Source organism: Ananas comosus, linkage group 3 (assembly GCF_001540865.1).
Source record: "Ananas comosus cultivar F153 linkage group 3, ASM154086v1, whole genome shotgun sequence".
In the NCBI taxonomy this organism is placed as follows: domain Eukaryota; kingdom Viridiplantae; phylum Streptophyta; class Magnoliopsida; order Poales; family Bromeliaceae; genus Ananas; species Ananas comosus.
This window is the reverse complement of record NC_033623.1, coordinates 12,647,271-12,673,039: the sequence shown is the minus strand read 5'-3', so window position 1 is coordinate 12,673,039 and position 25,769 is coordinate 12,647,271. Positions and strand designations below refer to the sequence as shown.

Below are 25,769 nucleotides of genomic sequence, written 5' to 3'. Positions count from 1 at the left end.
AGTTGCGACCCATCGTCTCACCGATCGGATGGCGGAAATGTAGAGTACAAACTAGGCGTATAGCCTGTTCAGTCGTGTAGGGCTTCTACATATGTTAGTGCTTTAGTTTAGAGACGTTCAATTCGTAACGCGGCGATAGCAAGTGCTACCACTGCTTGATGCACTCGCTTAACTTATTTACTAGTATTTGTTTGGTAATACTTCTGCTTAATTCTACTTTCAGTAATAGCCAGCTCCAATATATAGTTTGACGAACAAACGAAGTCCTATACTTTTGTTGGGCTAAGAAGCAACGATAAAAATTTTGAGATCCAAAAACATGTAAGCTCCAATAAGGTTCTCTTGCTTTAATTGTAGAAAGAATGTGGTAAAGATAATTTAATATCATATTTCCTTATGGAACCACTGTTTAGATAATACTTCATCTATCAGCACTACACCCGACAGCAAGACCAAGCGAGCAGTCGTGGCGTGGCACTTCTCCTCCTCCCCTTTCTATACTAGAATAGTTAATCAAGCTAAGCAGTTGGAGAAGTTAACACTCATCATATTGCCCAAAAGATCCATGTCGAGGCAGAGGGAAAGATGCGGAGAAGCCTTCTTTGTCCCGGGACATGATGTGCATGAGCAAATCAACAAAAGCAAGTATTATAATCTTGTGAGTCTCCTTCTCATTCAAACTCAAGTAGCAATGCAGCAGCTCCTCTAGCTGCGGCCACTCTTTCAGCCTGTGCGCCTCCACCATCTCCTTCATCGACTCTCGAAAGTCCTGGTACGGGTCGTCCGACGCCATCGCAGTTATCACGCTCTCCTTGAAGAAAGATAACTCGGCATTCGCCGCGACCGCTTCGACTTCGAGCTTCTTCCACTCCTCCATTATGTACTTGGTACTGCTGGGGGAGAAGAAGAACCTCTCGTGGGTCATGGGTGTGTTGGTGGAATCGTGGTTGTGGAGATTCTCCTCTAGGTTAGTATGTTTGTGGGTAAAATGGATGGGCTTGGAAAGGCCATATGAGGAGGAAGTGGAAGGGGTGGAGTAGATGCAGTTGGTGTTGGAATTGTGATCATCATCTCTAAAGGAGTGTGTTCTAGACTCTTGAATGCATATGGGGTTCATAGGCTTTATGCTTGTGATGGCTTCTTGGAAGGATTTGAAGGAGGACTTGAGCTTCCTCATCTAACCCTTACTAATATGAGAGAGAGAGAGAGAGAGAGAGAGAGAGAGAGAGAGAGAGAGAGAGGTGAACGTAACATATTTATAGATGGTGAAGGTTCTAGTTTGTGTACTGCATGTGTTGTGTAACTTAAGTAGTCATGATATATAAGACAAAGTTTAGATGCTTTTCATAGCAAGTTACAAATGTTTTATGCCACAAAGCTGTTTACTACTTGAATGAGAAAGATTCATCTAGTACACACAAAATATCTCTCGGGCGATTTTCCAATTTTTAACTATTTACTCAAGCTGATTGAATTTTGCTATGCTCACGCATATCTACTGTTCATTTTTTGCCATCTTTACCTTTCTTTCTGCTATTCGCCCTGGTTGGAAGCTCTAAAACTCTACTTCCCACACTACTCGCTAATCCCACGTTACTCTCGTACTAGGAAGTTATAGATACTAGCCAACGTCCAATCGACCGCCACTATTTAAGAAGATATATAGTTGTGTTCAATAGAAATTAAATAAGAAAAGTTTAATTGGATTGATAATATGAGGCTAATTTATATTAAAGATAATTGACACATACCAGACTTATAATTACAAATCATGCGGACATGTAGCATAATTTGATGTAATGAAAATTTAAATTTAAAATAATTGAGTAGGAAACTAATTCTAGTGATATCTTATAAAATACTTAAATTTCAGGCTAAATTACAGTAAACCCTTACGTCAAAATCCATTTTTTCACTTTTTTTTTCCAACTTTTAAAAATTTTTATTTTGCCATCTCGAAAATTAAAAAATGTTCACAGGAGGTATGGTGTTAATTATAATGAAAAAAGACCAAAATGTACTCATCTTTTTCGTCTTCTCCCCAACTTGTCCTCGTCTGCAACCCTTTCTCCTGCGACAGTGGGGCACAAGATTGGAATAAGCGCGTACTGAGAGGTAGACGACGGCGAGGTAGTAGAGGAGAGCGAGGGCGTGGGTGTGGGTAGGGAACTTAAACTGCTGCGAAGGGAGGCGAGAAGCGAGGTATGCTGCCGAGGACCTCAGCAAAGGAAGGAGGAGGAGGCTGCAGAGAGAGGTAGATAGGTATTTTGGATATAAAAAATATATGATAATAGAAAATGGATGGAACCTTAATAGAATCCTGACAGCGAGAAACAAAATAAATATTTTTTAATTTTTAAGTGGGCAAAATATAAAAGTTTAAAAGTTGGAGAGAAAAAATAAAAAAGCAAATTTTGATAGAAAAATTTTCTCTAATTTAACCTAAATTTTTATTCTAAAACCTTTAGTTTTGCTATTGAGAGACAAAATCGAATGAATGTCGTAAAATAGGTTACATGCATGTACAGTAAAACCATCTCCGTTATCATTAATTTCCGTAGTAATTCTATTGATGACACATGTAACACTATTCCTAGCCATATGACAAGAACCAACTAGGTCGTTGGTTATAACGGTCCCTTTCTTTTCAAACAATGATGAGAGATGGGACTCTGAGCATCAGCACAGGTCCTTCAAAATGTCACTTATATATGAATTATTGATGTATTCGTTTATCATATGAAGGTTTTCGGTAGGCATTCAGATATACAGTTTAGATACATGAATTATATTTACTTAGGCATTAATATTTTTTAAAAATAATATTCCGAAGAGCCGCGTTGGAATATTGCGGGAAATAAACGATGCGATCTACTTTTGCATGATTTTAAGTGGTAAATATCTAAACCGACAACCAACATTGAATTTTACAATTTTTACAAGTGGCCTCAAATTTACTTTATAATAGCCAATAAAGATTATACCGACCGTCCCTAGCACAAGTGTGGTAAAGAGTTTGGTGGTTGGTACCCGAAATCTCAAATTCGAATCCTAATTAATTCACATTTTCAACTAAATTTATTTCTAAATGAAATAAATGGAGCGGATAGCATGCTACCTATCTCTCTCTAAAAAAAAAAAAAAAATCTAGTAACCAACCGTCCCTAGAGCAAGTGGCAAAGGGCTTGGTGGTTGGTACCCGAGACCCAAGTTCGAATCCTAGTTGATTCACATTTCTAGNTCTCTTAAAAAAAAAAAAAAAAAAAAAAAGCCAGTAAAAATTGTTAGACATAAAACTACTTGGATATTAGACAAATATTAGTGTAAAATTTTTAGAATTTAGTTCAAATATCTTACATATATTAGTAACTACGCACAAGTAATTCGCCTATTTATAATCCTCCATATCTTTTATTAAAAATACTTTCAATTATTATCATTCAACTTAAGTTGAGTGAGTAGTTGTAATGTTATAGAAAGTGTTAATAAAGTAGTGAAATCATTATAAATTTTTAAATAAATTATTTTGATAATTCTGCATATTTTTTATTGAATAATATTTAAATCATTATCATTCAACTCAAGTTAGTTAATTGTAAAAAAATTTAGTGAACTAGTATGATCATTGCAATAAATTCTCAAGTTACTTAATTGTAAAAAATTTTAGTGAACTAGTATAATCATTGCAATAAATTCTTAGGTGGTGAAAATACTGATCTTTGTTTATTTCTTTTAGAAATAAATTTAGCTAGAAATGCAAATCAATTAGGATTCGAACTTGAGATCTCGAGTATCAACCACCAAATCTTTTACCATTTGCACTAAGGACAGTCAATATAAAAATACTGATTATTATTATGAATTAGGACATATTTTTATTTCCATACTTAATGAGAATTATTATTAATCTATTAATCACTCAACTCAAATGACTTGATAAGTTGTATAGAGCTATTATATATATATTTGGATTTTTACTTTCGACCTTTTGGCCCTTCGATCAAGAATTGCACAATTGGATAATTGTGGTCCCCAGAGTTGAGTGATTTTCTAGGATTAAATGGTCTCCTTGGGATAATAACATTGATCCAAATGTTACAAATGGTTAAAAAGGGTGATTTAGGGACCAAATCTTTTATGCTTGTGAAAGTACAATAAGGTTTCGTTTGGGATTGCGGGATATTGCGTTATGTACGGTGAGAAAGTACGTTAGAAAAATATTCTGTTTGTTTCCTTACGTAATATTGCGTTTTGCATATCGCGATTAGTCAGTTATGATATATTTTCTGCGCTCCCACCAGAGAACGTAGAAGCTTATCCCTATATACTTTTTCCTCAACTCCATTTTATCTAATAGCGTTAGATAGGTCTCAATACCAAACTAAGCCTAAATCTACTCTGATAAGTTAACAAAAAGAAACTACCATTCTAAATATGAAATATCAAACAGTCTAAAAGCAACATATCTATGGGGGAATCACTAATTTGAAGGGGCGGGCGATATGCACACTTCGCTTTCTGTTTCTTGTCTATAGCGATCCATTTGGACTCGCGAGCGCCCCCCCCCACGGCGGACAAAGCAGCAACTCCGCTGTACGTGGGAAAACGCCTTACCAACCTATCCTCACCGTCCGTATATGACGACGATGATGATGATGATGATCGTGAACCCATCCTCACAATTATACGTTTGTGGCACCCGCAACCAACCAGAAGATAATAAATAGTTCAACCCCCCACTGCCCCTTCTCTCTCCCGCCCATCCCTTTTGGATATCCGATACCACTCTCCAGACCCAGTGCACTACTGTCCGTACGTAATTTCAAATTACTTAACCTTCGCATTAAAATTAACTAATAGTTTTCGAGTCCGTCGACTGTGGCACTTTCGGAAGCATAAAGGAGTTGGTGCTTCCAAATTTTTAACCTTTGGTTCAATCTTTTTTATCATTTCTAATTGCATGGATTAATATTATTTTTTCAGGAGAGATCACTGCATTAATTCTAATCATACATGCAGTTCCTGATCTAAAAGCTAAATAGTCGGAAGCGCCAACTTTTTTATGCTTCCGAAAGTATAGCAGCTCTACGTATATTTCTTAACATTTTTTTTTTCCGATCAGATCGATCTTATGCTATGAGAATTTACCTACTTTCGCTTTTGTTAGCTCTTCAGCTGTTTGCGGAGCACGCACCGGGCGCGGGCAAAAGGATTTTACCTTGGGATCAAGGATTCTCCTGGGAAAAGTTTTTGGACGCAGGAAAAAACACATGGCAGCAGCTTTCTTTGGTAATGGAGGCCCCCACCATCCATGCCAGCGTGTTCCAGCGGCTGCATGCATGCTGCACTGCTAACCCTGGTCCCCCCCCCTCTTTATCCTACATTGAAGAAAATTCCAAACGAAAGTAACTCCTCCGGTGATGTATCAACGGCTAACTTACACTTGTTGGTCCTCGTGAGGCGCCTGATATCTTAATTTCCAAACTTTAATTAATTATAATTTATAATTTAAATTTTAACCTTTTGCTTTAAACTTACACAATTCAATTAAATTAACTAACCATATATTGACCTAGTGCTGATATAGAATCAGTATAGTATCTTAGTTATTTATCGTGTCATTAATCACAGCCAACTAAATTAAATTAAAAGACTTAATAATAATAATTTAAAAAATTTGAATAAAAATATATAAAATATTAAAGTTTTTACGTCTAATAAAGGGTCATGCATGCGCTTCCTAGTTTTAGAGCCAAAAGTATAATTCAGCTTAATATCAAATTTGTAATTTTCTGTTATGTGATTCTAAGTAAACTCTACATTCTTATTTCTGTGTTACATTATTGTAGGAAGATGCTTGTGAAAAAGTGCCAAACTACGCACAAACAAGTTTGAATTACAGATTTAATTTTACTCATTCATCTAGGTGAGTTCAGACCAAAATTATAGGGAGTGGTTCCGAGTGCACGGAAGAAAAGGTAATCACAAGGAGGATATATATAGACTCCTAATTGAAAAGAAGCTATTAGTATATAACATCACATTTTGCATATTGCAATTAGTCAATTAGAACATATATTTACTTAGTTTCACTGAAAAATAAAATATGATATTCATATACAATTTCTTCTTAATCCCGTAACATTCTATGCACCTCATTTTTATTTTTTTAGAAATAAACTTAGCTATCTGCCGTTCACAGAGCTAACGGCAAAGAGCTTGATAGTTACTATCCAAAATTTCAAGTTTGAAGTCTAATAACGGTTGCTGCAAATTGTCAATTAAGTTTTTTTTTTTTAAAAAAAAACTTAGCTCTAGTTGCTGTATATTTTTAGCTAAATTTATTTTTTTTAAAAAAATATAGAGTATAACATGCTACTGGCCTTTCTTTCTCGAAAAAAAGAGAGAAAATTTTAATTGAAAATATAAACTAACTAGCTAGGTTTCAAATTTGAGTGTTATGACTATTTTGTTATTTTACCGAAAGCATTTTTATCATTTTCTATTTCCAAATTTATCTCTTTGGCACTCTCTTCCGAAATTTCTTTTTGAAAGCAGAGGCAGAGAAGAAGGAGAGATTTAGATAAGATGTTTGTGTTGTCGCGAAGAAAGTCTACAATACAGCAGCTATACCACATTATTTATGTTCAACAAATCGTGATTCTCATTAATGTTGGAGAAAAATATATTAAAAATATTTTTCTAAGGGTCCGTTTGGTTCGCATTATGAAAGATTACTAGAAATAAAAGATATCCGAGAATCTTATTTCTATTCATCCTATTACTAAGAATGTGGAATTCCTGTATTTGGTTCGCACGGTAATATTAATTAGCCATGTTATTTAATATTACAAAAAATATACAATTTATTTATTTATTTATTTATTTAATTTTAGATAATGTTACCAAAAGTTTCAATATCTTTTTAGAAAAAAGGGAGAGAGTATAAGTTAGAGATAGAGCATAATTAAAAAAATAGAAAGAAAAATATAGTCAAAATTAGAGGGAGTGAGAGAGTTGAAATTTTAGAAAGAGAGAGAGAGAGAGAGCTTAGTTTAGAGAGAGAAAAAAAATGTTGAATTTTAGAGAGAAAAATAAATTTAGAGAGAGATATAAGGTTAGAGTGTAAAGAAAAATAATATCAATTAGCTGGCGGGTAGGAAGAAAGAAAGAGATTAGATATATTATAATTATCCCAATCCATTAATATGAGGATACCCATCCTCCCTCAAGAGAATGAGATTAGTACTTTGGGGTGAATCTTATTCCCAAGTGAATCCAATATTACCAACTAGATTACTTAGTGCGTTTAGCCAAACACCGTCATATTTTTTTATTCCTATTGGATTACTAGAAATTTTTAAAAGATAGCGCGAACCAAACGCACCCTAAAAAATATGCTAGAATAAATGAATTTTTTAAAAAATAATTTAATTAGTTGGACACACTATATCTTCCGCGTCACTGTGTATTTTTAGACTTTTTCACCATCGTGGTGTGAAAGATAGAGAAAATTGCCGTGCGTGATAAAAGGGGCAGGGTAATGCAAGCTAATTGGAGACTTATCCGTAGGTTTGAGATCGCCTGAGCCCCGGATCCCTTTTCTATAAAGATTATTGAACGCGAATCCTATCATGCATCCTGCACGTGAACTCCTTCGTACAGGGATCTGCGTCTCTGTGTTTCCGCCACATGAACTGACAATGCTGAGCCGCTCCTAAGCTCTAATGATGCAATCCAACTGACATCAATTTAAAAAGGCTTACGTTTCTGGTTCTCGCCTGCGAAGGTGAAAAGTTTTTGAAAGCTGAGAAATGAAAAAAAAAAAAAAAATATTTGTTTGATCCTATATAATTATAACCGTACTATAACCAGTTATAACTACGGTCATAATTATATTCAGATCCAAATTTAATATTTTATTTTATGCTTTTAACTTCAACTATTGCAGTTGAAGCTGTAGGAGCAGGCTCAACTGCAGCTAGAATTACGCCCAAATAAGTTTCAATTCTAACTACAATAATTACAAAGAGTAACTTTAAGTAAAAAAATTATTTTTACTTATCAACTACATGCAACTATTTTCTTAAAACATTTTTTTTATCTCCCTAATTATTTTTTAAATAAATTTTTTTTTCTACATCATAGATAATTCCACCACTATATATATAGAGAGAGAGAGAGTTGGGCTAGAATACTATTAATATCAAAAGGGCTTTTTGTTATCAAATTTTTAATTTTGGATCAATTCCTTTCATCATTTCTAACTATTGGATTAAATATTATAACCCAGTGAAGACCACTCAACCCTAGGGGGACCATTCAATCTAAGTGACTAATATCATCCCAATTCTACAATTTCTCATTCAAAAGTTAAAAACTTGATAGCAAAAAAAACTTTTTGCTATCAATAATATTCCAGCCTAGCGCTCTCTCTCTCTCTCTCTCTCTCTCTCTCTCTCTCTCTATATATATATATATATATATATATATACTAATTGAGCTAATAATACTTTTTACAAAGTATTAGGACCTCGCATTGATGCTATTAGGCTTTAGGCAATTGGATCTTAACTGCTCTTGATTACTAATAGTTCTTTGGAGTCAAACAGTATTTCCACTTACCACGACCCTACCACCACCTACCACCGATGCATCTTCAACCTCACATCTCTCGCATCCAATGCTAAAAACTCAAAAGCTACACACTCACAATAATACTTTACAGTATTAGCTCAACTCTCTCTCTCTCCGTCTCTCTCATCCGTCTCTCTCTCTCTCATATATATATATATATATATAGTTCGACTGGTATGGCTATTAATAGCAACGTAAGCAGCTTGTGCTAACCAAATTTTCCCGGCCGTTAGATCTACCCTTTTGATCATTTTCCACCCGTAGATCATAACTTATTCAATCTAACACCCACTCAGACTCTAAGAGGGGCCTCACATCTCTAATCACGGAGAAGATATCTCTTAATCCGAATGGCCACAAAACTGTGTAAACCTAATGGAACTTGGTGGCTATTAATAGGCATATGTAGCCTAGTTCTAATATAATATATTATATATATATATATATATATATAAGTTAGGCTGTCTAACGATCGTAAGGCTAACGGAGCCCTCCGTGCTATAAATTGTTTTCAATGATACGGCTCAAATCAAGCGGTCGCTCCGTTAAGGACTTGATCTACACTATTAAAAATAAATTTGAAAAATTAAATTTCAAATTTTTTGATATCATTTGGCTAGGTGACAAAATTCTCAAATTAAACAATTTTAATAAGTAGATGTGATGGCATTTGTAAATTTAACGGCGTAAAACATATTCAAATTAGATAAATTTTTCATCAGAAATTTTTTTTACTTAATTATTTAGAAGTAAGAACAGTAAGCTGTCTAATCTAAATTCAAGTCTTCCATCATTATTTTTATGAGAGATTTTACCTTCTTCAGCCGTTTAATTTTTTAGACTACTCGTTTGATAAGGTAGATGATATCGAACAAATTATGAAAATTTAGTTTTCAAGAATTACTTTCAATAAGTATAGATCAAGTCTAGCGGAGCTGATCGTCGATTTGGAAGGGCATCATTGAAAACAACTTGGTACGCACTGGAGGTATCCGTGCTACTGGATAGTATATTCCAGCCTAGCTCTCTCCTCTCCATACTAAACTCCTCTCTCTACCTCTTCCTCTCTCTCTCTCTATATATATATATATATATATATATATATATATAATGATAAAATTATAAATTTACGTTTCAACTGCATAAATTATTTATAATTACAACACATCTTAATAAACAATATGCATATCTAACTATACTTCATTTCTAATTATATTTAACCAAGAGTAACTATTTTCTTTTTATATATATAAAACTAAGCTATTATACTATTAATAATACCAAGTAATTGGTGCTATTAAATTTTTTGGACCTTGGATGAAAGGAATGTGCGGTTAGGATGATAGCGATTGCCTGGGACTAAGTGGGGGGTTTGTTGAATAGTATGATCTAAGGAGCGGAAATGGTCAAAGAGATAGATCTAACGGTGAAAAACTTGATAGTACAAAACGCTTGATGCTATCAATAGTATAGTAAGCTGACTCTATATATATAGAATTAGGCTACTATATTGCTAATTAATAGTATCAAGTACTAGGTGTTATTAAATTTTTTGCCCTTAGATGAAGAGATGTACTAGGTGTTATTAATTACTCGATACTATTAATTGAATAGTATAATCTAATAGGTGAAAATGGTCAAAACGATAAATCTAATGGTAGAAAACTCGATAGCACTAAACGCTTTGTACTATCGATAGTATAGTAGTTGGACTCTCTCTTCTCTATATATTAGTGAAATACCAGCGCGATGATGTGAATACAAAAATATTTTTATAATAAATTTTACTTTTTTTAATATTTTTTATAGTTTTGTAAGTCTAATTATTAATTAAATAAAAGTTATACAAAAATGATTTAATAGTTAAATTTATTTAAATTAACTTCATTAAAATTGGTATATGCGCAAAGTAAATTTATACAACAATTTATTTTATAAAGATTTATATGAAAAGGATTCAAGATAAATCTATCAAAATAATTTTTTAAAAATCAATAAATAGAATAAAAATAAAATTGTAGAAGAAATTGTTTAATAAAATTTATTATATTTCTAAAATTTTACTCATGAAATTTAAATTCTGTATTTTTTTATACGGCGATATTTTACGTGATTTAAATTGCATCTATGAGGTTAGATTTTATTACGCGATTTAATACGGGTATTATTAATAAAATTAATTAAATATAATATATTTAATTAATTATTACGCGATTTATTACGAGTTTAGAGATTTAAAATTTTAAAATTTGNTTTAAAACAAGATCTATACTCTTGATCTTGATTACAAGACTCCTATCATCATTTTTTAAAGAGTATTTATTTTCAGCCATTTATTTTTCTGTTCACTTAGGCTCCGTTTGATAACGGAATAATTATAGAATAATCAAATTTATTCTCGTTATTCTGCCAAACGAAAAAAAAAAGTACCGGAATAATTTATACCGGTCAAAACGGGTTATTCCAATTTTCACTGGAATAACCCGTTAATTTAATTCTTTCCCAACCATGGAATAAGGTTAATTCCTGAAACCCGAGGGGCAGCATGGCCTTCTTTTTGGGTTGCCTCGAAAACCGCGCCACTTTACCCACTTATCAAAGCTCTCATCTCTTCTCCTTTTCCAATGCCAAGTATATAGAGATTTGGTTAGTCCAATGTATTAAGATTTATATTAGGATTTTTGTTTAACTATGTAAATTTATATTAGGATTTTTGTTTAACTATGTAAATTTATTGGCAGTTAAATAAATTAGTTACTATTGCATATATTATTGGTTATTATAGATTTCTAATTGTATAAATTAATTTAAAATTATCTTTCTTACTGGCATATGGCAGCTGCTCCTGGCAGAAAAAAATATTATTTCTAATATAATTTTTTTAACTTGTAAATATCATCTGAAAAAAATTATATCAAATTTATCAAAGTATTGTATACTATATCAAAAAAATTTTTTCACTGATATATAAGGCAAACATGCATTGCATTTAAAATATTTCAATCAATTTATACATAATATTCGCTCTCTCTTTCACACGAATTACCAAAACCATCATGCTATTGCAGAAACAATAAATAATTTGACCAAAACAAAAATACTTCCATTCCTACTCATCTAGAATAATCTCAATATCAGGAATTAAAAAATTTAAAACCCGCAAGAAAATTTCCCCATACCAAAACACCTGCCTTAATGGATAAAAGAACAATATCGAAAGGCGTGAAATTTGATTCTAGTAGTTTAAATGTTTAGATCATATTTAACCCCAGAGGCTGACGTCAATTGAACTCTAATCATCGAAAACAAAATTGCTAGTAAACGCTAGTTAATACCGATAGTATTCTAACCAACATATATATATTATATATATATAGAGAGAAGAAGAGAGAGAGAGAGAGAGTGCAGGCTACTATTGCGATCTGATAGCACGAAGCCTTCCGTACTTCCAGCTCGTTTTCGATGCGGACTTCGAACGGCCAATCGCTCCCGTTAAACTGATCTAAAGTATTTGAAGTAGTAAAAATAAATTTTATTCTTGTACAATCATTGCCATATGACGAAGGGGCTCAAAATCAACGGCTGAAAATAAAAATCTTACAAAATATAATAATATGACATTAAAATTTTAAATCAAAGATATTGATCTTGTTTTATATAGTATAAAGAATTTTCTATCCAAATTTCACGTGATTTGAATATTTCTATACCGTTAAACTTGCAAACGGCTCACTACAGCCATTGAAATTTGTTGATTTTGAGCCCATTCGATCACTGGGCAAATGATATCAAAAAATAATAAAATTTATTTTCTAGGTACTCCAAATACTTTAGATCAAGTCTAACGGAGCCGATTGACGATTCGAAAATCGCAACATCGAAAACGAGCTGAAAGCACGGAAGGCTCCGTGCTTCCGATAGCATAGTAGCCTCACTCTATATATATATATATATATATATCTCGAGGGAGAGAGAGATAGTAAAGGAGGATTTGGGAGGACAAGTGTCATCCTTTGATCCCCAAATTCTCCTTTAATATAGTAGAATAGATAGATATAGAAATAGAAGTTGAATAGATATACACACACGCTTTATTGAGCATCTCATGATAAGCTGTGACTTTAGGTTGTTTGAACTTTGAACCAGACTATAGCGGGATTACCAACTTTGAAAAATTTTAACTTTGCTGAGCTTTTAAGTAATTTAATTTGTCATATTAGAAGTAATTGCCTACACCAGATGCATTCTGATGAGTTTAAACTAAATCTTAATTTTTTTTAACGTATCTTACATTCTTAATTCAATTATTTAACTTTAACTAAAAGAACTATAATCCATTGGACGGTAGAGATCAAATAATCAGATAAAATAAATGTCCAATATTAAAAGAGTAGTGTATGGATGTATAAATACACCGGGCACATGCAATAGGTTTTGAGTATTACCAAACAACTAAAAAGAAATAAAGCATTACTATGTATAATCAAAATTTGTAAAGGCTAACTTGTTGCTTTCAAACAACCTAAATGGGCCGAAAAAAAAAAAAAAAGAAAGGCTGATTTCTATATGCTTTCATTCCAACTTCTTCTTCTCTGGTAATATTAGATCGTTCTGAACACTAATAAATGAATTCTTAACTAGAATATGGAATGACTGTTGGCCTGAGAATCTCGTCGGTGATCATCGCGAACGAATTGTATCAGCATCGTTCTTTTTTTCTTTTTCTTTTTTTTGCGTAGAAATTTCGCGGGCATTATATCCAAACTCAATAATAAAGAAAATACTAGAGACGATCTCCAAACTTTCAGTATTCCGCACCGTTCAACATGGGCGGGGCGTGCTTAGAGGCTCGACGTTCTGAATCGCTGTGCGAATGGAATTGGACCGGATCAGGTTTAAGCCCAAATTGATACAACAAATGTTTCGGCCGAGAATTAGTTCAGCCCAACCCGGTAACTATTCCCTACGGGCTACGGCTCATTATTATTATTATTATTATTATTTAGGAAAAAAAAAATAAAGATTGTTGTTGTTACTTGTTAGTGGGGAGTTCGATCGATCGATCGAGAGAGAGAGAGAGAGAGGGGGAATGAGCGGAGCGAGTCAGGGAAGGGGGCTGAGGCTCTTCGACGCGCACTGCCACCTCCAGGATCGGAGGATCTCGGCCGTCGCTCCGCAGCTCATCGGCGCCGCCGTCGACTCCGGCGTCGTCCGATTCGCCGTCAACGGGGTCTCCGAGGTAAGCAAACCCTTTCTTGATCCCCGTATATAATAAGATTGAGATTATCCCTCCTCGGTTGTTCTTCGATCCGATGCAGAGGGACTGGCACCTCGTGAAGCGGATGGCCGAGCAATACCCTTCCGTAATCCCCTGCTTCGGCCTCCATCCATGGCGAGATCTCTCTTTTCCTCTCATCTTCATAGTTCATTTATTCATTTATGCTCATTAATGGCTAAATATGAGCAGTGAAAATAAGGGTTAGTTTCGTATAGGTCCATGCAAATATAGTGAATTATAAATATATCTCTACAAAGTTCAACTTTCATATTCTGTTCCGGCAAAAATCCTAATGTTTTCACATGTGTTCCTGCCGGTAGAATACGTTAGAAAACTTTAATTAATCATAGGTTAAATGCTTAACTCTGGTTAATTTATGAGATAATTTGATATTTTTATCCCTATCATATTATACTACTGTTGTGGCTTTTGTTGTGGCTTTTGGAGGGACATATTTATGATGGTAAAATTGACATTTTACTTTAGAACTTTTGTAGGGACGACAAGCAGAGGGATATATAACTTTAGAACTTTCAATTTTATAATGGTAACAAAATAGAGAGATATATTTGAAAATATTAGAACTTTTGTAGAGACAATATATAAAAGTTGAACTTTGTAGGAATATATTTGTAATTTACTATGTTTGCAGGACATGAATGCATTTAACCCTAAAAATAAGTAATACCCTTCTCTGTTAGCTCAAGCTTTTAAAGATAAGGAGTTTCTTCGTCTTGGGCTTTGGGCCTATTAAGACAATCTAGAATCCAAACGCGAGAGGCAGTGTTAAATATTCCTCTTTTGGGTCCCATCAGGCTCATATCCTTTTTACCCGAGGGAAAAAAATAGAAAAAAAAAAACCCTGAGTCTTAAAACGCCACTCTGCGGTTGCTTAAGACAAATGATTGTTTTATGTAGAAAAGAACAGGTGATAAAAAGGTTAGTATGTGTTACAACAGGTATGTGGCCGAGAGATCCCCGAACTGGTTGAGATCATTGAGAGAGTTCTTCGCCGACACGCCCACTGCTGCAGTTGGGGAGGTTAGTTGGTATCTTATTTCCTTACTGTTTTATGTGTTCTCGATTAGTTTTGAGGTTTTGGCTTTAGAAATTTGGGTTGGATAATAAAAAATTCGAAAGCATTGAATACGCACACTACTGTCGGAGACGGATCAATAACGCTGATTTGGCGATCATAGACGGTAAAACTGGGTAAAGTAATTGTCTCAGTTGGATTTGCATCAACATTTGTCAAATTCATGTAGTAAATAAACAGTTTTTGGTGCATGACCCACCAACAAAATAATGGCAGATCAAGCTGGAGTGTTGCACGTCTGATGGTGATGTATGTAATAGATATAAAAATTCAATATGACTGTAAACTATAGGAAATCTATGTGTTGGTCACCCTGCCATAAATGGTACACATCACTATAATAGCTAGACAAGTAAGATCTTTGGAAAAACCAGGGATAAGATGTGTGAAAAAATATTTTAAGATAATGAAAATATATCCAAAAGAATGGTAACTTGCACTGGACGTGAGATTATCTTCTTAGACAATCAATAGTTCTTTGGTTCATTGGCCTTAAAATTGAATTTTAAAAAAAAAAAAAAACAAGCTGTGCAATAATGCTGGTTGGCAAAGAAATGGTAATCAGCAATTCAGATCAATCACATATGGTGCATTAAAGCCACTATTTATCACTATTAGTAGAATAGAATTTGTAAGATCTTTGGAAAAACCAGGGATAAGATGTGTGAAAAAATATTTTAAGATAATGAAGATATATCCAAAAGAATGGTAACTTGCACCGGACGTGAGATTATCTTCTTAGACAATCAATAGTTCTTTGGTTCATTGGCCTTAAAATTGAATTTTTTTTTTTTTTAAAAAATGCTGGTTGGCAAAGAAATGGTAATCAGTGATTCAGATCAATCACATATGGTGCATTAAAGCCACTATTTATCACTATTAGTAGAATAGAATTTGTTTAAAGTACGTTTGGCTGATAAGTGTGTCGCTAATTCAGATCCCTTCCAATGATTAAATTTTAGGATAGTTTTAAACATGTGAGATGTGATAAGTGGTATACCTTCTCTTTGTTTTCCGTCAAAAGCAAATACTGGTAGCCTGATGTTCCTGAATGGAGCTTTATCTCATTTTAGTTGGTGTGAAAATGTATATCTAGCTTTTCCATGCTTAAACAGAATTAAGTCATATTTACTAACTTTGATGTGCAGATTGGTCTAGATAGGGGTTCTCACGGCAAGAAGATTAATTTCGATGAACAGGTCTGCTTGAATTAAATTCTAAATTGGTTGTTCAATGATTACTGCTGACCTTTCGTACATCTTCTCCAACAAATCCTTAAACCGATGTTAAAAAATGCGATAAGGAACATTTTAAATTTCCAGAAATATAAAGTTATTTCAAATATTTTCTCTTGTATCTCTTTTTTGCTTCAATTGTTGGTACTTTCAAACTCAGTTTTACTGCATCGTTCACCAGCTTTGGCCGTTAAGTCAATTGTGGATGAAGTAAGATGATTTTACAGCGATTTCATCACAGGAAGAAGTGTTCCTGCAACAACTTGAACTTGCCAAGGAGTTAGAGAGACCTGTTTCTGTCCACTGTGTACGTGCTTTTGGCGACCTTTTGGGAATACTGAAGTAAGTGCCTCTTCAGATTTACATTAGTATTTGCTACCTGTTTACGACAACTATTGAGAGGCTTAACTGCCTCTTTCTTTCTAAGATTTCTGTCTCATAAGGATGTTGGTTATCTTTCTTTCCTGCCTGTAAAAAGAAGTGCAAGTATCTACATGTAAATACTTGCCTGTATTTTGAAGGGAGTCACAGCATCATTTATTGTGCGGAGAAACTTCCCACGTACTAGAAATCTTTTGTAGTGTGACTTTTCTGTTTTGGTGCATGACATCATTAGTCTTCATATAATGTACATTAGGCCCGTCTTTCTCATTAATATAAGCTAATTTAATCATTCTTTACTCAATAACTGGTAGATTTGTGCATCTTATGCTTTATTTGTTTGTTACCCTGTAAAACAAAATCGAACACTGTCATGGCCAGACGAACTGGACCTTTCCCAGCAGGTGTAATTTTGCATTCGTATCTCGGATCTGCGGATATGGTAGCTAGCCTTGCAAATCTTGGGTCTTACTTTTCATTTTCTGGGTACCTGACAAACATGAAAGTGCAAAATGCAAAGAAAATTCTAAGATCGGTAAGTAAATTAGTTCCACAGTAATGGATTCACCTATTTCTAGTTTGTAGTGGTTGCCTATTTAAACTGCAGGCCTCTTTATATAGGTACCGTTAGATAGAATTTTGCTTGAAACTGATGCACCAGATGGAATGTCTACGTGGAACACGGAATCTTTAATAGGAGTCCCTGAAAATAGTTCAAATTCTGAAGAGCCAGAATGCCAGCATGAAGTTAAAGGATCACAGGCTGGTACTGTGTCGAAGGATGCCTTAAATCATCCAGCTAACATCCACAATGTAAGACTGTTTTATTCTAATGTTATATCATTGATATCAGGAAGTACTGACCTTGAGTCTAATAGGTTCGTTTAGTCATCTCTAATTGCCCTCTCTTCCATTTTGGCCTACTTCATGCAAGGTTCATACAAGGGTAAAAATTCTATGCTTCAGTGTTTTTTTATCCATCATCCTTTTTTACTGCTTCATTTGCTAGTGCTTTTAGGTCAAGGTACCTATAACTTGAGTGAAACTGTTTTTCCTTACTGTTGCACATTCTTAACTGATGTTTTCACACAACTTATCCTGTATAGGAGCTTTACTCGTTTCGACAATTATTTTCAGATTCTAAATTATGCGGCAATGTTGCTCGAGATGCCTAAGGAGGAGCTTGCGGAGGTGAGTTATCAAAATGCTACTCGCTTGTTCTCTTACCCTGGTTCAAAAGTTCCTTCCTAATGTCTGAAGTTCATCCTTGTACACTATCAATCACCATAGGCATATACATGTCGTATGATAAGAAGTATCATAATTATGAATTGTAAGCATCAAAATTCTATTTAAATGCAGTACCTTTCGAAAAATCTCAATTGGTTTCTGCTGTGTTTTCTGTAAACCTCGAGCCACAAACCATCCTTAGTTGGAGGAAAAAGTTTACTACTGTCAGTGGCATGATTCGGTTTCAATTCACCAGCAAAAAATTTGAAATAAATAGCCATATGCTTGCATGCTTGAGAGTATGTTAATGGGCGCCGAGTCATTTATCCGAAAGCTCAGGAACGTTTAATATGTTCTCGATAAAGAAGTTAGTGCGGTTTTGTTACGCTACTGTTTGTGGCCGCATAAATCGTATTATATTATTATTTATAAGCATTCCCATTAGATATGTGTATTATTATATATTATTATTTTCCAGAAGTGGTTTTTTTGCTTACTAGTCTTTGTTCAGACTTCAGACCTGCAGGTTATAGGCTGAGGACTTTGAAAACAAACACGCAAGGCCGGCCGTGCACATACGTGAGCGCTGTTTTGCATATCGAATGAGTGCTAATAATAAAATGAGTAGAGTTTTCTGACATTCCCCAATTTACCCTACAAAATTCAAAGAAGAGTGTTAATATGTTCAATTTCCATTATAAGTGCATGCTTAAAGTTGCTATATGCAAATCATAAATTTCTAGGGCATCCCTACAATCATCATTGGACTGGCAAATTGAATTGCATAATCAAGACATGATAACCGACCGTCCTTAGAGCAAGTGGCAAAAGGCTTGGTGGTTGGTATACGAGACCCAAGTTCGAATCTTAGTTGATTCACATTTTCAGCTAAGTTTATTTTTAAATTTCTAAATAAAATAAATGAAGCAGATAGTGTGTTACCTAACCTATCTATCAACACAAAAAAAAAAGGAAAAAAAAGAAAAGAAAAAAGAGACACGCTAAAAGAAGGCAAATTCCTCAATTTATTTAATATCATCGTCTTTGAAATCAGGTCTTAAGATAATACAAGTTGTTAAGTAAACTTCATACATTCTCTATTACAAAATATTCTTACTGAAAAACAACTTAGCGGAGAACGATAGGACTTGATTTCTTAGCGGAGAACGATATGACTTGATTTGTCCCTCTATTTTGCACATCATCCGCAACTCAAAGAATTGGAGGAACTTTTGTTCCCGGAGCGATATATAAAAGCTCTCGATGCTTCTAATTAAATATTTACAACATTGCCGCCATTTAAATCTGAAAGCAGAAGATCTACCTACTAAGCCATGCATGGACAAGAATAATGCCATGCTATTACCTGAAAAAATGATTAGAAATTAGAGAGATAAAGTTGAAGATATTTGAAAGTGTCTACTAATTGTAAACAATGATTGAAATTGACAATCACCTTGTCTCTTCTGAAATTGCTTCAGACTTCCACACGATATCTTTTAATCCTGTGGAAAAATTCTTGTAGAACTGCACATAGTGTTAACAAATAAAAATATTGGTAAATATGATATGAAAGCAAGTATAACAATGAGAATTGCAACTTAATCCGAAGTCGACATGCCTTGTGAAACTCCAATGTGTCCCCTCCAGTTTTACGAAGCTCAACCATGTGAAGAGATGGAGCCACCTCAAATACCTGAAAAAGAAACAGTGAGAACTAGCGCGCTCTGATAATAAACTCAAATCCATTACACGTTGAAAGCAGATGAAACTAACAAGATATTATGACTTATCTCAGTACCTCAGTTGCCACCGATAAATGTCCCTTTCTTCCGGTCTTGTCACCTTGTAACTTCATCTGAATTAAGTAAACAAAGGAATTTCAATAAAAGTGTATTTTGACATGCAACATCTGTTTAGCCTACCGAATTTACGACAAGCCATTTTACCTTGTAATTGTGTTTGCGCACGTTGAATCCTAGAGGCTTTGCAGCTTCCTCAATTCTAGACATAATCTCGCTAGGTGGGCATTGTGAAGTGAAGGTTGTTTCCCGCTTGACTAAACCCTGTAACTTGCAAGACAAAAAATGTGAACTCATCTTTTCGTTAGTATTAGGCAATCAACTGATTCCCACTTCCTAGAGGGGGGCCCAGTTTATCTATATAAGTGTAGTAGCAAGAAATTTAAAAGTTAAACTAAAAGGATTAAACAGCCCACCGTCTGCTTCTCAAACAAGTTTCCCAGATTGAAGCCTTGTGATCGTGAAATAAGGGCGAAAGCATTCATGGATTCCGGTTTCTCTTTCTTCTCTGTTACAAGATGTTCCTATAAGAAGACAAGCATCAGGGAGTAATTAGGAAAAATAATCTCTAGCTTCTACCAAGGAGGAATAAATGCTAACTTAGTCTTCAGGAATAAAATATGTGCTGTGTATATGTTTCTTTAATTCCAGAAAGACTATTCTTCTTCTAACCCTACAATATGTATAATAACTGCTTTTCTTCACACTTTTTTGCAAGACGGTGCAATAAGTAATTAGAGGAACTCTTACATATGTATAGACATTACCTGTGAGTCATTGAAAACAGATTCGACATCATCCAGGCTCACGTCTTCCCCCTGTTCAAAACTTGGTGGTTTATACCCTCTCTTAAACCATTCATCCTCCAGTATTTCTGGAATCGTTATCCGCTGCAAACAAATACAAGAATGTAAAAAGACATTTCTATGGCAGGACAAGGTATCAAGTGATATCAACGTCCGCCCGAAGTCACAAAGTGACATGAAAATCAAGAAAAGATTGGATTCGACGAGATAAAAGAGAAGCATAATGTAAAAACAAAAAGATTTACTGATACAGTTGATACCCACCGTATGAGGATTTGGATCTAGAATACGCTTAATTAATTTCTTTGCACCAGAAGAAAACCACAATGGGCACGAGAAATTAGCCTTACAAATCTGCAGATTATGTAGGTTTATCAATTGTCAAGTATTTTTGAAAAAAAACAATAATTACTCTTAAGGGAAATCAGGTATCTAATATTAGATATTTACCTTTTTATACAAAGTCATGATGTTGGGCTCATCAAAGGGCAAATATCCAGCCATAAGGACAAATAAAATCACACCACAAGACCATACATCAGAAGCTGTTCCATCATAGCCTTTGTCATTGAGGACCTAAAGACACAAACATTCTTGTATCAAAGCTTTCACATATAAAATGGAAATGCGAAGTAGAGCGGAAAATGTAGGAACTGAAAGTAACCGAATGTACCTCAGGTGCAACATAATTGGGAGTTCCGCATGCAGTATGTAGAAGCCCATCCTCCTAACATTGACGAGCATGTCTATTAAAATTGTTGTGCTCATAAGTCCTTTAAGATTCAGCTATTATCATATATGTACTGATTACTGATTCAGTTGCACAGAGACTTTACAAGAAAGGACAAAGTAATTGAAGCATCAAATCAGGCAGAGAAATTACTAGAGCTGCCAAAACTGAAGACATTAACATGAGGCCTCTGTGTTATAACTACACAATTAAAGGACTGGTCTATAGATGCCCTGTGGTTAAAGACACCAAGATGGCCGAAAAAATAACAATTTCTAAAATGAAAATTGTGGTCAACAGAGGCCACAAAATTTCAAAAGTCTAAAGCAAATCAAATGGCTAAGCTTGTGGTGACAAGTTTCGAGATAGATGACATATCCAAGTTAAATGAAGTTAGTACATACAAGGATTTAGCAGCTTCAATCATCAAATAAATTATTTTTTAAAGAAGCCTCTGTAGTGGACGGAATACTTACCCGTATTTGTGGGGCAAATGCACTCAAGCCAAAGTCAGAAACCTTGAGGACGCCATATGAATCAAGAAGTAGATTTTCAGGCTGCAAAAAAGAGGCCGAGAGGATGAAGTCTTTTGAAATATACCTGAGGAGCATAATATTATGCTGCCACAGGAGAACAGATGCTTTCCATCCACAAGTTTAAAAAACAAGGGATCACAAAATTTAAACAAACCTTTAGATCTCTATGGTATACTCCCCGACTATGACAGTAATCAACAGCATTGATAAGTTGCTGGAAGTACCTTCTAGCTTCATCCTCTTTTAGCCTCCCATTGTTGACCTAGGTATCAAACAAAAGATAAAGCAATACAAACTGCGATCAACCAATGAAAACACATGCCCATTGGCATGCAGATACATAGATATTCACATGGAAGACAACAACACTTCATCACATGATGTACAGGATTGATGCATAAAGCAAAAATGATACTCTAATAATTCAAGATATGTTAGCCAAGTCCAAGAGTCTTACAATCTTGTCAAAAAGCTCGCCTCCATCAACAAATTCAAGGACAATGTAGATCTTCGTTTTGCTAGCCATAACCTGGAAATTGGATATTGATGAGAAATGTGGTAAATTAGATTCATCAACAATAGAATATTTAAGCATCTTAGCACTTTCTAGTCCACTAAAAAGATAGAACAAGCTAACACTTTTCCGGTACAATTCATTCTCAAGCCAACTAAGTCATGATACTACAGGATCTGATACACAAAGTGGGATTTCCCATTGTGTATGTTTTCACCTTTCAACCCAATCTTATTCTACCTCCTATGATCATAAATAGAAGCTAAATTCTTTATAATCTCTAACCCTGACATTTTGACCTTCTTTGCCTGCTTCTGCCCCCAGTACTTGAAGAATGAAAATCGGCGTAGGAAAAAAGAAGTAATTGCATGCCTACAACTTGAGACAGGCGTACAATAAAAAGCAGTATTGCATATGTAAATATTCACATACTACATTTGCTATACAACTACATAAAGCAATAACCCTTTCAAAGCCACAAGGGCTGCTACATGTGCTATTACAGCATATAACTAAATGGAAGCTATAACATTGCAGTATAGAAAAAGCTCTAGAAAGTAGAGTTCAGGATACCTCATAAAGCTGGACAACATTAGGGTGCTTGATCAGTTTCATGGTCGAAATTTCCCTTTTAATCTGGATGACATTAACACAAAAGCAGTCAATTAGTGGGAGTAACAAATAAGTATTACCAAGAAAAAGTGCAAAACCAAAAGAATATAACAAAATCTTCACTGCAATCCAATACTCTATAGGAGCATGGCGTGTGCTGTGTAATCTACCCTATTTTGTAAAAGTTGATGTAACTTAATTATTATAATAATAATCAATTATGATCTCTAACTTGGTCAAAAGCTGATTGAAGACTCTTTGCCTCATATATCAATTATGCACCCCAATTTGAGACAATTTATCGAGGATCACTTTATCCTAAAAGACAAGGAGATACCAAACACGAATGATTTAACAGTTTTTTTCTCTCAAATCCATTTTATTAGATGAATACCAATAAATTCAATATAGTAATTGATAAAACAATCAATTATGAGCTCCCATTGCACCGCCACTCACAACAACAACACCACATTTTCGAACCCTCTTCTTTAACGCACCAAAGTTGACCTAAAACACCGTAGTACCAATCAAGAACCCTAATTCTTTCATTCAGAAACAAGGGTTTCCGAAACGAATTCGAATCTTTGCGATCGTAACCTGTTCGACCATCTTGTGGCGGAGGACATGATTCTTGTCGAGCACCTTGATGGCGACGCTGTCCCCCGTTTGCGTGTTGCGCGCGAACTTCACCTTCGCGAAGCTCCCCTCGCCGAGCGTCTTCCCGAGCTCGTACCTCCCCAGCCGCGTCCGCGATCCCGTCGCGCTCATGGCAATGAAAACTCGACGACGGCAACGACGACGACGACGAAGACGAAGACGAAGAGGAAGAGGAAGAAGAGGGTAAGAGGAGGAGGTGGGGAGAGCACGACGATGGTGATGGGGGTGGTGGAGAGAGAGAGAGAGAGAGAGAGAGAGAGAGGAGGGAGAGGGAGTAATTAATGGAGGGGAAATGGGGTTCGGGGAGGGGGAAAGGATTCAGCCCAGGGTCCACCGCCTCTAATAATTTGTGGGGTTCTCGCTCCCGTGTCGATGCCGCGTGGACCAAAATGCCCTTGCGTCTTGACCAAAATAACATAATGTGTTATTTATTTTTTTTAAAAAATAATTATTTCGATGAAATGAATAACGTGTTATCTATCTCTTAAAATAATAATAATAATAATAATTATTCAAGAATTGACCTTTAAAAAAAAAAAAAAACGTGTTTTACTTGAGTTGTTTTTTATCAACGTGTGGGGCCCACAAATTGATCTTCTCCACGTGCAGTACTGGTTTAGAATTTTTAACTGTGTAAATAAATAGACACGGTGCGAAATATATCTACATGTTAATTAATGACTTTCCCATCAAACATTCCAACCTAAAACAAGGTGTTGAATGGAATTAACTTACTTAAGTTTTTTACCGTTAGATCTACTTCTCAGATCATTTTCAACCATTAGATTATACTATTCAACCAACCACCCACTCAACCCTAGGGAGGCCACATCATTCTAACCGCATATCTCTTAATCCAATGGCTAAAAATCTACAAGCACCAATAACTTGGTACTTTTAAAAATATAGGAGCTCAATTATATATATATATATATATATATTATAAGAAAGAGAGAAAGAGAGAGAGGAGATAGACCGAGAGGAGATGAGCTACTATTCGTATAACGAGCCGTTTTACTACCGATTTGTTTTGAATGATAGAGCTTTCAAATTGACGTGCGCTCCGTTAATATATCTAAACCATTTAAAACGACATAGAAATCAATTCACCACTTTCGATATTGTCTTTTACCATCATGAAAACAGAAAATGAATACTCTTTAAAAAATGATGATAGGAGTCTTGTAATCAAGATCAAGAGTATAGATCTTGTTTTAAATAATTTAAAGAATTTTCTAACAAAAATTCAATTGATTTGGATATCTTTAGCCGTTAAACAAGAAAACGCCTTTTATCGACCATTAAAATTATAAATTTTGAAACCCTTTGATCATTAGGCAAATGATGTCGAAAAGATTTGAAAATTGATTTCTAAACACTTCAAGTGGTATAGATCATGTTCAACGGAGCCGATCGTCAATTTGAAAGTTCTATCATCGAAAACAAATCGGTAGTAAAACGGCTCGTTTACTACCGATAGCATTCTAGCTCAACTATATATATATATATATATATATTGTGCAAAGGTAGAAACGCATACTCCCTGTTGACTAATTAATTAATTATTTACTAGGAGAGTGATTGATAAGAGACAAATACTCTATATATCAACGTACTTTTTTAACATGTTATTTTGTGATTCAAATGTTGAGGCTAGCACTTATAGCTTAGTAAAATGCATCTATAATTCATATGGAATATATTATATGCACTCTCCATTAATTAATAATCTTTCGTGGAAACATGGAAAAAAAAAACACATGTCAATTATATGCACATTCTTATAAATTGACTTAAGCTAATTAAGAAGATTAAGTTGTTAAATACATAATTTAGACTCTGTTTGAGATTAAGAGAGAATTCTGTTTCATGCAGTGTATATTTGTTTTTGTATGTAAAATTATATTTTCACATGTTGCAATCAGTCAGTTATGCTGTATTTTTTATGATCTGATAATATATATATATATATATATAGAATTATGCTACTATACTATCAATAGTACCAAGCTCTTGATACTATTGAGTTTTTGGCCGTTGGATGAAAGAATGTGCGGTTAAGATAATAGTGGTCCCCAGTTAAATTGATAGTGGTTCTTTAGGATTGAGTGGGTGGTTGGTTTAATAATATAATCTAATGGATGAAAATGATCAAAGGGTAGATCTAACGGTAGAAAATTCAATAGTACAAAGAGCTTGCTACTATCGATAGTATAGTAGCCGGACTCTCTCTCTCTCTATATATATATATA

The 25,769-nt window shown here is 34.5% G+C and overlaps 3 protein-coding genes across 11 annotated transcripts; 1 reads left to right on the top strand and 2 right to left on the bottom strand.

The window, feature by feature from the left end:
- Nucleotides 323-1,303, bottom strand: LOC109707261 (transcription repressor OFP13-like). Its single transcript, XM_020228412.1, has one exon. It carries the CDS (start codon nucleotides 1,175-1,177, stop codon nucleotides 536-538), a length of 642 nt encoding a protein of 213 aa, XP_020084001.1. The 5' UTR covers nucleotides 1,178-1,303; the 3' UTR covers nucleotides 323-535.
- Nucleotides 13,664-18,586, top strand: LOC109707161 (uncharacterized metal-dependent hydrolase YabD-like). Of its 9 annotated transcripts, none has more exons than XM_020228267.1 (10): nucleotides 13,664-13,876; nucleotides 13,956-14,029; nucleotides 14,875-14,956; nucleotides 16,160-16,210; nucleotides 16,488-16,588; nucleotides 17,009-17,162; nucleotides 17,249-17,440; nucleotides 17,516-17,573; nucleotides 17,765-17,818; nucleotides 18,376-18,586. In XM_020228267.1, exons 1-9 carry the CDS (start codon nucleotides 13,727-13,729, stop codon nucleotides 17,800-17,802), a joined length of 900 nt encoding a protein of 299 aa, XP_020083856.1. In that variant the 5' UTR covers nucleotides 13,664-13,726; the 3' UTR covers nucleotides 17,803-17,818; nucleotides 18,376-18,586. The 9 variants fall into 9 exon arrangements, with proteins under 9 accessions (XP_020083856.1, XP_020083854.1, XP_020083853.1 ...); XM_020228265.1 differs by having other exon boundaries at nucleotides 18,369-18,586; XM_020228271.1 differs by having other exon boundaries at nucleotides 13,665-13,876; nucleotides 17,506-17,573.
- Nucleotides 18,860-23,823, bottom strand: LOC109707160 (CBL-interacting protein kinase 9). Its single transcript, XM_020228262.1, has 15 exons — nucleotides 23,458-23,823; nucleotides 22,819-22,881; nucleotides 22,189-22,260; nucleotides 21,886-21,993; nucleotides 21,672-21,752; nucleotides 21,139-21,192; nucleotides 20,916-21,041; nucleotides 20,730-20,819; nucleotides 20,427-20,549; nucleotides 20,076-20,183; nucleotides 19,807-19,923; nucleotides 19,659-19,715; nucleotides 19,479-19,553; nucleotides 19,314-19,384; nucleotides 18,860-19,223 (listed from the first exon to the last, which is right to left on the bottom strand). The coding sequence occupies exons 1-15, from the start codon at nucleotides 23,626-23,628 to the stop codon at nucleotides 19,220-19,222; spliced, it is 1,320 nt and encodes a 439-aa protein (XP_020083851.1). The 5' UTR covers nucleotides 23,629-23,823; the 3' UTR covers nucleotides 18,860-19,219.